The sequence below is a fragment of the Vigna unguiculata genome, chromosome 3 (genome assembly GCF_037176805.1).
Source record: "Vigna unguiculata cultivar grain cowpea cultivar isolate G323 ecotype 2 chromosome 3, ASM3717680v1, whole genome shotgun sequence".
NCBI lineage: Eukaryota > Viridiplantae > Streptophyta > Magnoliopsida > Fabales > Fabaceae > Vigna > Vigna unguiculata.
In genome coordinates, this window is record NC_140794.1 from 67,105,664 (window position 1) to 67,121,857 (window position 16,194).

The 16,194-nt window shown below is 32.7% G+C and overlaps 1 protein-coding gene across 2 annotated transcripts; it reads left to right on the forward strand.

Moving 5' to 3' along the window:
• Positions 1-5,478: 5,478 nt before the first annotated feature.
• FCA (flowering time control protein FCA) lies at positions 5,479-16,194 on the forward strand. Of its 2 annotated transcripts, XM_028066163.2 has the most exons (20): positions 5,479-5,992; positions 6,811-6,881; positions 6,996-7,074; positions 9,125-9,207; positions 9,302-9,353; positions 9,855-9,922; positions 10,117-10,183; positions 10,458-10,537; positions 10,616-10,680; positions 11,273-11,329; positions 11,433-11,598; positions 13,784-13,861; positions 13,954-14,163; positions 14,287-14,493; positions 14,801-15,004; positions 15,084-15,281; positions 15,356-15,394; positions 15,516-15,581; positions 15,668-15,713; positions 15,896-16,194. In XM_028066163.2, exons 1-20 carry the CDS (start codon positions 5,761-5,763, stop codon positions 15,901-15,903), a joined length of 2,076 nt encoding a protein of 691 aa, XP_027921964.1. In that variant the 5' UTR covers positions 5,479-5,760; the 3' UTR covers positions 15,904-16,194. The 2 variants fall into 2 exon arrangements, with proteins under 2 accessions (XP_027921964.1, XP_027921963.1); XM_028066162.2 differs by having other exon boundaries at positions 13,954-14,493.

Consider the following 16,194-nt stretch of genomic DNA (forward strand, 5'->3'; position numbering starts at 1 on the left):
GATGCGTCACTACTACTTGAATTGAAATATTCAATTTTTTTTTTCTTTTACATAATTTTGGGGGCAAAAATGATTTTAGGGCAAATCATAACACACCTAAAACATTTTTATTTTTAGGATCACATAACTTTTGATTTTTTTTAATTAAAAATGAGTCCAAAGAAATTAGTCAAAATATTATTATCATTTTCCAAAACAATAAAACCTCACCTTTACAATGACTTAATTGCCCTTCAGCCACAATCTAATTAAGAGACCCATATTTGCTTAAAATATGATTAAACCAAAGTATGCTAAAAAAAGGTGTCAATATAGTGCTACTATTTTCAAAAATCCTTAACCAATGTTATAAATTATTATGTGTCTACTCTGTAAAAACTTTTCGGTTTATATAACAACTAATAATATATTTAAATGAGAAATTTTCAAAATATATATTATTTTTATAAAAATTAATATCTTAAAATTATAATCAATCAAAATAAAATACATGGTGAACACATGATAATAACAAAAAAAATTATTATTAAATTTATAAAAATAAAAATAAAATATTTTTTATAATTTTATAAAGATAATTTTGAATTTAAAAAGAAAATGTAAAATCAGAAGTAAAATAATAAAATTATCTATAATATATAACTATATATAGTGAATACATTATTTGGTGTTTTATAAAAATAATTTTGAATTTGAAAAGAAAATGTAAAATCAGAAGAGTAAAACAATAAAATTATCTGTAATATATAACTATTTTTAATTTTACTCTCTTAATTACTATTTTTAAAATTTAAATAATTATTTTAAATAAATAAAAAATATATATTTTCAGTTCTTTCAATTTAATAACTAATTTTTTTAATTTAAATAATTATTCTTTAAAATGTATTTACATTTTATCATTTTAATAACTACCTTTTCAAATTTAAATAATTACTCATAATAAAAATTTATTTACACAATATCTATAAATATGTATAAGTAACTTTATATATAAAGAGAATATACCACTATAGTATATTTTTTTTCAATTTTAACTTCTTAATTATTATTTTTAAAATTCAAATAATTATTTTTAATAAAAAAACTATTTTTCAATTATATCATTTTAGTAACTACTTTATTCAATTCAAATAATTAATCTATAAAAAAGTATTTACATCTTTATATTCTAGTATCTATTTTTCCAAATTTAAATAATTATATATATATATTAATTTTCTTTAAAAAAAATCATGTCGTTTTCTTACTTTTACTATCTCTTATACGGTGGTTGATTTCCAAAAGGTTCCTAAAGTTCTTTTCTTAACTTTTTGAGTTTACACCGTACCAATTGATTACTAGTTTATTGAAAATTCGACTATATTGTTTATTTAAGTTATCTTGATAATTTGTGGTTGGCAAAGACATGAACTATTTTCATAAATGCAAATCAGAATCGATTATTCACTGTGCATCAGATCTTTATCCTGTAAATCTGGATTAATTTAAAATCAAATTGAATTAATTTGTATAAACAATTTTGTTGTAATGTAAACAATTTATTTCTTTCTTGTCTTGCATTGGAGTTAAGTCTTCGATCTTGATTGAAACATATTTAATTTGTAAATGTAACTGTTTCGATGGCATCGAAGTGTTTGATACCATTTTTATCATAGGGTTATCTAATAATGTTTCAGTATTTTTTCTTTAAAAGTACCTGTTTTGTGAATGTTTAAACTTTTTGAAATAATTAGAAGCAATAAAGATTACAAAATTAATGAAATAAACTGCGGTACAACAATACCCAATTTAATAAAATATTGTTATGAAATGTTTAGACAATTTAATATAATAAGATTCAAAAATCTTAGTAGCGGGATTCAAAAATTCCAAATAAGTTATGTTTATTTTGGGTTGCTTAAAAATAACAAATAATTTGTTAGTCATGTTAGCTATTCCAGGAAAATTGCAAAATCTGAATAAAATCATTAGTGAGTATAAACGTTAACTATAATCTTTACTAAAAATAATTATTTTTGTAATGCTGAATTATAAATATTAATTATAAATTATATATACGGACAGAAGCATCCGTAAATAAATTATAGAAACGTAAAAGTTACATTGAGGAAAACTGTTTTTTTTCACAAATCACAAGTAAATTGATAAGTATTTAAGAGAAAAATATAAATATAATCTAAGGGTTGAATTAAAAAAAAAAAAAAAACTAGTGAAACAAAATAAAGGCAGGAGAAAGTTTCCTCTGTAAAAAATAATATTGGTGAAAAATGATTTATCGTTGAGCCAAGTTTCAATCTTAGGACCTGTGGATTATGGGTCCATCACACTTCCACTGCACCACTCTAATGATATATTTCTAAAGAATAAAGTGACCATGATTAAAACAATAGAAACTACACATTTTCGTATGCATATTATGCCTTGTTTCACAAAAAACTTGCATTATGAAATTCTATTCATTTTAGACCTTCCAAACGATTTCTTATCCAATACTTCTCGATGTATAGACAAATATCCAAAGTGGGGAAGGTGGAGAAATATATGGGATAAAAATTTAACGTAATTTTTAAATCCCTATCTAAAAACTTTGAAATAACTTTTTCAATCATCAAAAGATCAAGTGTTGTGACCGCAAAATAACTCTCTGAGTGCTATTAAAAAATAACTTTGAAAAATTTAGTGTGGGTAAAGTGATAACTTTTCTTAAGTGAGTTCTTGGGTGTTGTTATTGTTGTTAGGAAAACTAATTATCCTCTGTGTGATTCAGATGAATTGTTTCTTCCTCTCTTGTGTCATCAAGATGGGCGTTCTCTAAACCTTTCCTTTCTTAATATGATTATATTGTGTTTATGTTAGTGTTTGAGTCAGTCTATTCAATCTATTTGTTTAAGAGAAACATCTGAACGTATTATATTTTGATCTAAATCCGTATAAATATTTGTGTTAATTTTCTTCTCTATCAGAGGCGGTCCTTTTAATGGACCGAGGGGAGCCATGACTCCCCCAACTTTTTTTTTATAATTTATATGTATTTTAAAAATATATTTTTTATATTATTTTATTATTTATGTTAATTTAGTTTAGAAAAAAGGTTTTTTAGAATTTGAAAACTTTGTTTTCTTCCTCTTTTGTTATTTTTTGTTATAGTTGTGCAAGGGGGAACAATAATATTAAGAATCTATTTTAAGATAAGAAAAGTTAATTATTTATAAGTTGTTAATTTTATTAAAATATTGAGTTTTGATTTTAAAATTTAGTTTGGGGTATTTATAATTTTTTCTTTTCTAAATAGGCGATAAGTGACAAATTCATATTAGAAATTTTATGATAAAGAGTAAAAAAATTGATTATTGTTTTAAGAGAAAGACCTGTGGTGGATATGAAAAAAATGTATCTATGTCAACTAAACTTGAGAAACTTCATGAAAATCCAATAAGTGAAGAAAATGAAAAATAACCCTCGTAAAGTTCTTAGAATTACATATAATGAATTTGAAAATTTTTTAGAACGTAGTTTGGGAAAACGTCATATCATGACTCTTCCAACTTTTATAATTACAATTGAAAAAATAATAAGTAACAGGTTACGAAATAAAATGGAGGTTGATTTTTTAACAAGTAGTAAGATAATTTGTATTAAAAGAGATATTGCAACAAGTTTTAGTTTTGATTCAACTATTTAAAATTTGAAATCATTAAAAGAACTTAGAACAACACTTTGACTAAAAGTTATTTTTCTTTTTTTAAGATATTGTTGTTGATGATACATTTTATGTTTGGAAATTAATTTTTTTTAATTAAAAAAAATTATAAATAAAAAATATAACTTGGTCTTCTTCATCTTTTGTACAAGTTTCGCCATTGTTCTCTATGCTCTTTATTTATCTACACTTTATCTACACTTGCTTTAAAAAAATTGGGACTTTAATGGTAAATTTTAATTTTTTATAGTATTATTTTTATTAATTAAACCAATTCATCTCCTGATTTTGTCCAAACTCAAATCATTCAGCTTAACAAAACATAACTAGATAAAATGTGTATTTTTAATTTGTCTTCGAGCTCAAAATAATCTGCGTACCCAAATCACAATAACCATGTTAATTGTCATAAGAAAAAAAAAATTGAATTCTTATAAATGTGATCCTAACACAACTGTGGTCTAAATTAATTTAGAATATAATGTTCATATCAACAAAATAAAAAAATATAATTTATTATGTCATTAATACCCTTTTGATAATATATACAAATCTATTAAATCAATTAAATTACGAGAAATTAAAAATAATTTTAAAATTCAAGAAAGGATGAAGTAAGATTTCTACTGACAAAATTATCTCTAAAATTCTATTACTTGAAAAACTTTCCAAATTTATAGTCTTAATACTTTTAAATTTTTTGTCGGATTATCTTAAAACAAATATACTTTTATACACTCAGGTACTTGAGATATTTAATTTTAAAATGTCTTAAAACATGATTTTTAATTATTTTGAAAACTTATTAACAAATTTAAACATGGCCTCACACAGCCAAATTAAAAAAGGCAGCAAATCTAGCTATATCTCCTTAAGATTGTGGGTTCCATACATTTCATAGTCCAATTTCCCTTCTGCAAATATCATTCAAAATTTGAACCTTGAATTAACTAATATATATTTTAACTAAGTGGTTTAGAAATTTTTGTCACTAAATTTTAAGAAGAAATAACATTTTTCATTTATTACAAATCTTAATAACTTTTAATATACTCTTTTGATGTCCCAACAGGTATCCAACAATATTACACCCAGTAAATATACTTTTGATATGTCGAAAAGTTTTTCGAAAAATAAAATTTTAAATTTTAAAACTAAATATTAGTCTAAGAAGAGATTATCCTTTAAAAAGTAAAAATTGTTTGTAATTGAGTTAAATATGTTTATCATCCCTCAAGTTTCACTTAAATTTGAAATTAGTCTCTTTTCGAAATTTTTGATCAATTTAGTCATTCATCTTTAAAAATGTGTGAATTTAGTTTTTTTAACCAAATTTTATTAAGTTTATCTGACGTTTCAAGCGCATTTCATGATATTATTTGAATTATTAAAATCGTTTAACATATTTTTACTTCAATATTAACTCAAATATTATCATAAAATGTGTTTAAAATGTCAAATAAACTTAACAAAATTAATTTAGTAAGAAGGACTAAATCTATGTATTTCAAAAAAAATAAAGAACTAAATTAATATAAAATTTCAAAAAAAAAATTAATTTCAAAATTTAGTTAAAATCGAGGTAAAAAAAACATATTTAATTTAGAAATGCTGTCTTCACGGGTAGACAAATGGCCACAAGCGTTGAAACGACAACATTGGATGAAGCTAAATGGGCCGAGATACGAAAGGAGTGAATGGGCTAGGTGGCCCATTAAGAAAAATCGATTCCAATAAACAAACACGGGTCAAGTCGTCGTTCCTTTCTTCGTCGTCGTCTCATTCGTTATTTATTAATTATGTTGTGTTGGTGTAGCATAGCATCGTAACCAGAAAAAGGTGTCACTTCACCGGAGCAAAGCAAAGTAACGCCAAACTCCCACGCACGCACGCGCGCACATCTCTGTTCGCTTGCTCTCGCTAGGGTTTCCGTTAGGGTTTCGCTCTGTTACGCCAAGCTGGAGAGGCACAGAGGAGACCGTTACAACAACAACAATGATTTCCACAACGACAATAACTATCGTCACTCTAACAGGGGGCGCTTCTCCGATTCTCCCATGAGCTACCACAACACGCGCCGGAGCCCTTCCGGTTTCCGCTCTGGCGCTGCCCCTAACCACCGCGCCTTCGACAGTCCTCCGCGTCGCTCTCCTGGAAGGGGAGGAGGATTCCGGCCGATGGGCGGGGAAGGTCCTGGGGAATTCGGATTCAACGGCCAGCAGCCACCGCCGCCGCTGGTTGGGCAGAAACGAGGGTTTCCTGTTGCCGGACGCGGAGGCGGTTCACCCGGTGTGTTTTCTTTTCGCTACTTCTCTTTGTCGTGTTTGGTTACTGAATATTGATTTCTGAATATGGGGTTTTCGTTTCGCGGCTGCGGTCATTTTTGTAATTCTTGCAACTTATTGGAACTGGTCTTGCTTTTAGGGTTGCTTCTGTCCTGTTTCATATAAATAATCATTTTCTTATAGTTCTCGTGGCAGTCAATTGTTGACGCCTTGTAGCATATGCGTTTTGTTTCGAGAAACTCCTTTAGAGAAGGAAAATGAAGGGACCAAGTTAATTTTAACTAAGGAGAAATTGATTGTGGCTTAGGGGAGAGATTATTTTATGGGGGAAGTTTAATTCATTTTGTGTTATTTTTTTCCCCTTGGGGGCATCCAGTGGAGTTTATCCAAATAAAGCTATAGTCTTTAAACTATTGGTTGGCGTTAGGGTTTAAGAGTGTTAATTTGTTTGGTAAATAATTGGATATTTAAAATGCTGTTCCTGGAAGCTTTTTCTGTGGGGAACAGCGGCTTATTTGTTTGTTTACTTTAGGAGGTGTTAGGGATGCTGAAGCATGGCGGGTAATATTACTTTATAATTTACTTCTGGGGGAGGGAGAAACCCCAAGAATATAGGGTGATTGACTTGATGTGTTTTTCTGAGGTGGCAACTGGTGTGTGGGATAAGGCTTGATGTGGTTGTGTGTTTTGTCACGCTCTTAAGCTGTTTCAGTTATTCCTCTAATTCTGCAATCTTGTTCTGTCATTTCTCTATGTTTAGAATAAATTATATCTTTATGACATTGCTGTAACTTAAACAAGTTACATGTTCTTCCCTTTCAGATCGTTTAGATGGTGGAAATTTTGCTAAACTTTTTGTTGGATCTGTTCCCCGAACAGCTGTTGAAGATGATGTAAGTTATATTTTTTTATGAATTCTTATCTTCCGTATATTAAATGATATTGACTTCAGTTTAGTTTGGTTTATTAACGAATAACTATTATCTTGTTGCATTTGTTGATGCCAGATTCGCCCGTTGTTTGAGGAACATGGGAATGTGATTGAGGTTGCCCTCATCAAAGATAGAAAGACAGGACAACATCAAGGTATTTGTTATTTTTATATTCTGAGGCTATTTTGATTCATATACACTTTATTTCAGGTCCTTTGAGAGGCTGATGGTAGAGAAAATAAGCTCATCATCTTCTCAGTTTGTTTTTGCAACAAGTTCAGACTTGTTAGTATTGGTTCCACCTTTTTCCCCGTCCCATGATACCTGAAGGAGCTACAACATGTAAACCTGTAAGCTGCTCTTTGTATTGCAGATGGGATCTTGGAGGACCTAAAGATCCTGCTCTTGCAATTGTAGCTGCAGCAGTGGGGGCATTACCCAACGTTTGATTGTAGTTGGAGTGTCAGTTACCATATCTATAGGCTTTTTGCTTCAAAATTTTAGAAGTTGGTTATTGTACAAAGGGAACAGAGGATAAACTTGGATTGTTACATTTGAATGGTGTTAATCACAATGTATTTCTGAAGGTTTAATGTTTCTCATTTTGGTGAAATAATTATTGATCAAATGGCTTGGAATGTCATATTCGACTTTTTTGATTTAATGAAGTGGTATGGGTATGAAGTTGGGTTGACTAAATATTGGATGATTATTGATACTAGTGTGTGGTGTTTACTGGAAATCATTCGTCAGTAGCTATCTTGTGAGTGGTAGTATCTTCTGAAGACGTGATGATGAGCATTTATTTGTGTGTAAAATATAGGTATGTAGTTCTAGTGTTGGTGACGTGATGACCGTGATTGCATTCGATGCAGCCCTTTAAAAATCCTTTTTATGTTAAGAATTGTGACAGGTATTGGATAGCTATTTCCATGTGTTACTGGATCTTCTGCCATTTGGGTTGATGATACCTTTCGGTGCATAAAGTTTTATTCTAGGAAACATGGTTGTTCAAATGGTCATCATGGAAAGCTTGATTCTCCATGGCCCTGAATTATCGTGTAGTGTTGTGCTTTTGCCTTTATTTATTTTGATACTAAAGTTGGATTTACTGTTGTGTTTTATCACAATAATTTATTCCAAGCTTGTACAATACCCAGTTGCAGGAGAAAAGCAGTTTGTTTTTTATATCACGATGGTGTTTAACTGTATGCATATGAATGCCATATTCTGTATCAGAAGTCTTATTTATATTATACCGCTGTTACCACATTAGTGCGTGGGGGTGAGTATTTGTCATGCTGTTGTGTGGTTCTCTATAATGTGGTCGCTGTAGTAAAGCCTTCACCCATGTGTGCTTTGGGGAAGTATAAACCCACGGGGAATATGATGCTAAACTCTGATAGGAGATTTGAAGTAGTAGGAGTTTATTTGCTTAACAGAAAAAGTAGATTATGTTCTAGTCATACCCTGATATTTTCAACCATAGCTACGTTCTAAGCTGCCCCATTTATTGCTGATTCATAAATCAGCATCATACTGGTTATTGACACAGAAATTCAAGCAGATTATAGCTACATGCCATTTTTTGTTTGTGCCGATGAATTGCACTTTACAGAATTCTTCGTTACCATTCAAATCCTTTAAAGTTTACTAGCTGTAAGAGTACTGAAGCCGTTTGGTCTGCAACTGGCAGTTGATTTTAGATTTGTTTGTGAGAAATATAGAATAAAGTAAATTCTAATAAGATTATTGTTGAAATATCTTGTGATATCTTGTTGCTGGGATGATTTTACCTCATGCTTGTGATGATATTATCTTGGGGATCAGCTGAAGCTTATCAGATCTTAATCTCTGCCTTATGGTTTTATGTGGGTGTTAAAATATAGTTTGGTTATTGTTTTATCTCTTTATGGATTATAGTCTCTTGGCAGCCAAATAGTTGTGACAGTAACATATCTCACTGGAAGAATCATTCTGATATGTTGACGAATTAAAGACCATGACAGGCCATTTTTAGTTGCATGGGTTTATAACAGCTAAGTAATTTAAAGCAAAATAGGGTTTAAAATAAAATCACATTTAGTTTTACTTTTCTATTATTTTTCTGCCGAATGTCTTTCTGGGTCTGTATTTTTATTGACACCTATTTGGGGGTGTTGTATTATTTAATGAAACTGGTATAAAGTATCTTTGTCATGCAGGTTGTTGTTTTATAAAATATTCTACTGCAGAAGAAGCTGATCAGGCAATTAGAGCACTGCATAATCAACATACTCTTCCTGGAGTGAGTTGTGTTTACGTATCCTAGATTGTAAATTGTCAGGACAAGTTATAGTTATTGGTTAGTTATTTTCTAATGCATGTATGTTATTATTTAGGGTGTTGGTCCTATACAAGTGCGATATGCTGACGGTGAACGGGAACGCCTTGGTAAATATTTATACTTATTGACATTGTTAAGCTTGCTGATTCTTACTACCATATGTATATCATGCACAAGGGTTTTTTTAAGAAATACTGCTAATGTCATGATAATCATAGTTGTGATTTTTCCTGTTTACTAATTAATTGTCAAAAATCTTCTGCATGAGGGGGGTGGGGGTGGTCTTGTGAAATCTGATGAAATTTTTGAAACATCTTTTATGTTTGGAAAATTGTGTTTATCAATTGAAGTTAGGGACTTAATACTTGTCCCTTTTCATTTGTACTATACATCCTATGTATAGTTTCACATATTGTTTTTCCAAAAATACGTTTACAACTGCTAAATAGTTGATAAAGTAGAAAAGTTAGCAATATTCTTGTTAGGTTGTTCTGGGGGGAGAATTTATGCATGGATTTGGCTTTGTATCTGTGACTGCATCATTGTTATTAGTCATCTAATGATTGTACTGACTGTTTCATGGTCATGCAACTTAATTTATATAATAGGTGCAGTTGAGTACAAGTTATTTGTGGGCTCTCTGAACAAGCAGGCTTCCGTAAAGGAAGTTGAGGAAGTATGTATCTTTCTGTTGTCAAACTTTACATTAGAGGCTGTTATACTATTTTCAATGGTTATTTTTGTGTGGTGGTTCGAAAGGGAACTTTGGTACATGGGAAAATAGCTGTGGTTAATTAATTGCTAGTATTATTATTTGTGGTTAATATTAACATGAAACTAATTCGGGGTGTTTACTTTCTCTTGCGCCAGATTTTCTCAAAATATGGTCGGGTTGAAGATGTTTATCTTATGCGTGATGAAAAGAAACAAAGTCGTGGTATATTTTCTACCAATATCTGATATTAGCTGTAAACTAGCTAGGGGATGGGTGTGGATCCATAGGGGGCAAGGGGTTGGTTTCTGTGCTTCTCTGTTTCGTAATTCTTATGGGAAGTACAATTTGGTTGGTGCAATGAGTGGTTTTTATTGTTCTCATCTATGTCTGAAAGCATTCTATTTTATTTTTCTGGAATTACTTTTTGTGTCTTTGTATGTTCATGTTTGATTTGATGCAATACTGAACAAATAATATTTTCCCATATTGTTTGAAGGATGTGGTTTTGTCAAATACTCATACAGAGATATGGCTCTGGCAGCTATTAATGCACTTGATGGACTCTACACAATGAGAGTATGGAAAAAAATTATTTTTCTCATTTCAATAATTCTTATGAATGCATTCTGGTTAATCTTGTACTTTTATGCATAGGGTTGTGAGCAAGCACTAATTGTTCGGTTTGCTGATCCTAAAAGGCCTCGCCAAGGAGATTCCAGGTATGTCCTTGCTAATTTGACAATACCTAATCATAAAAGTCCATTCCAAGGCTAATGATAATTTTAATTAAACCAAGCATTGAACCATGGACTTTTTAAATTTGACCAATAAATTTACCTGTGCTATCTGATGTGAATATGAAATCAAGCCCAGGCCAGAAGTATTCTTTTTAATTGACAATTTCAATTTGAATGCTCTGGTACGTTTGTTCTCAGCAGTCTTGTTAGCCCACATTTTGAGGAGGCACTGTTCTAATGGAAGTGGTCTAAAACAAGGCTTGTTGGCTGTATAAGTTGACAGAGGAGATTTTTCCATGTTCCTTGTGTCTTACACCTAGAAGTTCATTCTTCCTTGACAATTGTTTACTTTTTGTTCCAGCGTGTTGGGAAGGAATTTTTCTTTGATTTTGTACTTGAATTATATTATATAAGGAGCTTAGACATAAGGATATTCTTGACACGTGTGGATAGAATATGAATCAGTTGCTGTATGTTGATGCAAAATATAAGTTTGTTCTGACCGTGTGGCTTTTAGATTTGCTATGATTCAAGTGAACAAGAGATTTTTAAAATTATGCTTGGTTTGCTTCAGGGGTCAGGCCTTTGGAGGCCCAGGATTTGGTCCTAGATTTGATACACCAGGCTCAAGGTATCCTCCCACCTTTACTCTTTCCTTTTACCTCTTGCTTCTTCTATTGAATTCTTTTAGTCAAGACTTGTTATGCTGTTTTTTTTGTTAATTCCTTCTGCAGACTTCCATCCAATGTTTCAGATCCTATGGGTGATCGAATGCCTCCCCCTAATCCGTGGCGACCAATGCAACCCCCAAATATGGGGCCATCAACTAATGCTGGTCTTCATGGCATGGGGCCACCAATGCTTCCAAGATCTGGTGAAATGGCATTGTCTACAAATGCGGTAAGTACAATTTTTTATTCATCCTAAATCCCAATTTCCAATGCAAAATACCTCTCCGGTTCTTTTTTAAGATTTTTGTTAGAAGTGAAGTTTAAGCCTAAGTCAACCTCACAAAACTAACTTGTAAGGTGAGGTTTGCATCTCACTTATATAGTATGAAATGTCTTATCTAGTCGATGTGAGACTTCCAACACACCCTCCTCACGCCGATGTATATACATCTCGCATAGGACTAAAAATTAATGGGTGGTCCTTAGCGGTCCAATAGCGGGTGAAACAAAATGTCCAAAAAATCTCGCTAGGATAGGCTTTTTGAACAATGACTCTAATACCATGTTAGAAGTAGAGTTTAAATCTAATTCAACCTCACAAAACTGGCTTGTAAGGTGAGGTTTGCACCTCACTTATATAGTATGATATTGTCTTATCTCTAATCGATGTAGGACTTTCAACAATTTTCTTTTGAATTCTTATTGTTGTTTTAGCTTTGCTTCTTCTGTGGATGGTATGTGTTCTTGCTACTAAACTGTTAGCTCTTTGCAGCCTACTGTGGAGTTTAGACATGTAGATCAGGAACATAGCTATTTATTATTGTCAACACTTGAAAATGATTATTCTGAATGAAAGAATACTTTTATTCAAGTGATTGATTTGAAACAATACATCAGCCTCTATGTATAGAGAACTCTAATCCTAAAGTAATGATTACAAATAGATCTTTAGAATCCTCTAAAAGCTTCTATTAAATACTTAATATCGTACTAACAACATCAACTAATGTGAATAACTACAGAAACTAAATGCTTGACTTTTATGTTATGTGTGTGTGTGTAGTGCACATTATTCACTTTTACTTTCAAATGCATTTATGGCTGACTTTTGTTTCTATTTTTCGCAAAACTCCACTTTCTGAAGAACGAAACTGCTGTTTTCTTACCTTAAGTAATTGAATTAACATAGTCAAAAGGGAGAGCTTGAAGCAACAGTAAGGTGCAGACTTGTGACTTGGTGGTGTAAAAGTTGTGGAGCTTGCATATACTTGCTCAATATAGGCATATCATAGTACTATTAACACAACAATAAGTCTAAATTTCAACTTCATAATAAAGCGTAGTAGCAAACGACAATAATAAAGTGCGATACTACTAGTAGGAAATAAGATGAAGCAACATAAGTGTCAGATCATATATAATTTGTTAAAACCATGAGTTACTAACGTAAGAACATTTTGTTAGATAACCATGCAAAACACTGTCTTTAAATCATTTGAGCCTGTTAAAACAGTCCTTATGGCGTCAAAATTTACATTTGATTTTAAACCAATTCACTTATTAGCTCTAGAGTTTACACCAGCTTACTTGAGTGTGTTGGGAAAAGAATTTGATAGCAAGTTTTATCGTATTTTGTCCCAGTATCATAAAATTGTCAAGAGTGGGAGTTTAATTTAAGAGTTTGACAATCATGTGCCACTGTGGAGCAGCCCCATACCACTCCTGAGACACTTATTGCAGAGCACCTGGTCACATGACTAACACTCCACCATTCATGAGGTAAAACGCAGAAAAACAAGGAGTTTTGCGGCTTTGCCACTGCTCCTCCTGGGCCTTGTTACTGTAACCAGACAAAAACTCTGCAACCTCATTCTTGGTTCTTGCTATTGATGATTCTCTGCTGCATCCTGTTTTACCACCTCCCACCTCCCACCTTTTCATGTGCGTGGTGTTCCATATGGGTTGCCCTAGATTGCAGATGATAGGTTGGGTCTTAGGGTCTTTTATTCTCTTATGTCATAAATATGCAGAAATATATTGAATTAAATTATCAATACAAGAACAAAAAAGAAAATAGTGGTCATCCCACTACCCTTATCTTGCTATAGTACTTTTGTGGATGGCCGGCCACCCACCATTCCCCTTTTATTACTTTGACATAATATTAGGTTAAATACAGAAGGACTTCACTAAATGGGAAATAGGGCCTGCTAAAGGGAGAGTGAAACCATCATTATTTAGTGGGACTGATTGTATTTCGCCTAACCATTGGATGTTGTAAATAGTGTGTTGCTAGTGTTTTTCCTTTAATATATTTAACTTTGATGTTTCACCTTTATTTTTCTAGTACCTGTATGTTGCTCTTCACAACATTCACGGCATCTGTTGCTTATACCTAACTTAAACAAATATAGGGCGGTCCTATGACTGGCTTGGGAGGCCCCATAGATGGTCGTTTTCAAGTTCAGTCTATGCCATCAATGTCACAACAGGTATATCTGTGTACTAAGATTGAGATTAGATATTAATTAGGTTTACTTCCTGTTTTGGCATCTTGAAACAAGTAATTTTGTTTTGCTTTCAGAATTTCAATCAGCCCATGCCACAAATTCCACCACACAATCAACAAATATCACCCTTGCAGAAACCTATTCAATCATCACAGGAGTTGCCACCATCCCATCAATTGTACCCTCAAGCACCAGTTCCCTACCCACAAACATCTGTTAGACAGCATGGCCAGCCACATCTTCCTCCTTCTGCTGGTCCTCTTCAATCTCAGCAGATACATGGAGTAAGTGGACAGTTTCCAACTTCTCAACCGCAAACTCAACCAAATGCTTTGTCTGCTGCATTTCCTCAGGCTCCTCTTGACACCAGCATGCAATCTAATACTTTGTTAGCTACAAATCAACAGCAAGTTCCTCCCTCCGTGCCTCAACAGGCTATTCAGCAATCCCCTTCTCCCACAGTTCAGATGCTATCGCAACAGACACAGACTTTGCAAGCAAGCTTTCATTCATCTCAGCAGGCCTTCTCCCAGCTTCAACAACAACTGCAGATGATGCAGCCTTCTAGTCAAGCATTATCATTGCAGCAAAATGCAGAAGCTACTAAAAAGCAGGTATTTTTGGTTAAATTCTATTAGCTGTTCCATTTGATCTATATTGTTGCTCCATTTGCTTTGATCGGACTGATCTTGTGAAGTTTAGTTCTAATTAGTTGTACTAAAAAATCAGTTTTCTTCACTTTTTTTTCTATTGCTTAAATTGATTATACTAGACTTAGATTTTTTAGTGTCAAACTGGACTAGTTGTAAATATAAAATATTTTTCGTTGTTTTGTCATGATGCTAGGATTTATCATTATTTTTCTGGTGTTAGAGGATGATGTCAAAGTAACGATTATGTGCCAATTTTGTATTGATGTAGTCTCAATGGGTTGGGACTGTAGCACAAACAGTGGCCAGCACTCATGCAACTGCACCTGCTGCAGACGCCCCTTCATCCAAACTTGCTACTTCAGCCTTACCAGCGATAAACCATAACTCGGCTCTCGCCAAATGTAATTGGACAGAACATATATCTCCTGAGGGCTTCAAGTACTACTATAATAGTGTCACTGGTGAAAGTCGGGTAGGAATTTATTTTGAGTTACCATTATATTAGCTATAATAAACATAGCTGTGGAACTGACCTGTACCGGGAACTTCAGTGGGAGAAACCTGAGGAGTTGACGTTATTTGAACAGCAACAGCAAAGGGTATCTGTTCAGCAGTCTCAAACTCAGTCACAGCCTTTGGTACTACCTGTCCATCAGATTCCACAGTTCCAACAGGTTCAGCCTCAGAGTCATCTCCAAGGACAAGTTCTTCACCAGCAACAAGCACAACAGCCTCCTCTGTCCTCTTCAGTAAGCATCTCTGACACTAACGTACATTGAAAGGTGATTGTGTTACTGACTCTTTTTCCCATATTCTGTTCTAGTTCCAGGCATATGGCGTTACAGGCCCTCAAAATGTTCAGGTAACACTATTTTTGTCAAAATTTTGTTTAATGACAATAAGAGCTATGCATCCCGCTCATTATATTATTTTTGAAGTGTCTGATTTTTGTTGTGTATGATTGAAAATTGTTTGGCTTTTAGGAAGTTGGTTATAAACAGTTACAGCCAACTATTATTTCAGCTGGTGATCCAGGACGTTACTCACAGGTATGTTATAGGTTTCACTCAACATACTTGTCATCCATTTTGTTATGCACCCTTATGTGTTATCATTATTCCTGATTCAATTTCAGGGTGTTCATTCTACACAAGAATTGATGTGGAAAAATAAGCCTTCAGGTACGTGATACAATGCATGCCTATGAACAATGTCACCTTTTTGTTGTTAAATTAATGTGATTTAGAGTAGGCGTGAATGTTGGAGACATGGATGGCGAGATTAGGAGGCAATGTATGGATTATTAATTAATATTTCTATAATAATTTGAATCGTAACATATGGTATGGTTTTTGACCTCCAGGAGTATGAAGATGGATGGGTTGAGCTTGAGTTGAGGCTGAACATTTAAAGATGTTGCAGTCTTTAAAACGGGTGTGGAACAGAATGTGTTATCTGATGTTTAAAGGCAGAGGGCCACCAGCGCCTTCATTTTGATCCGATGTGTAACATGTAACAATTTATTTTGGTCCTCATTGTTGAGGTTTCACTATCACTTACTGCCGATGTGGGATTCTAAACATGGCAGAGAAATGCCCTACCCTCATCTTCCTGTACCATAATATTTGCTTAAATATATATTTTAACTCCCAAATCTTACAA

Excerpts from the sequence above, each read along its gene's own strand:
- FCA (XM_028066162.2), top strand. The coding sequence starts at position 5,761 with ATGAGCTACCACAACACGCGCCGGAGCCCTTCCGGTTTCCGCTCTGGC. Across the intron at positions 10,184-10,457 it reads TGAAAAGAAACAAAGTCGTG|GATGTGGTTTTGTCAAATAC; the intron begins GTATATTTTCTA and ends TATTGTTTGAAG. Across the intron at positions 13,862-13,953 it reads TGCCATCAATGTCACAACAG|AATTTCAATCAGCCCATGCC; the intron begins GTATATCTGTGT and ends TTTTGCTTTCAG.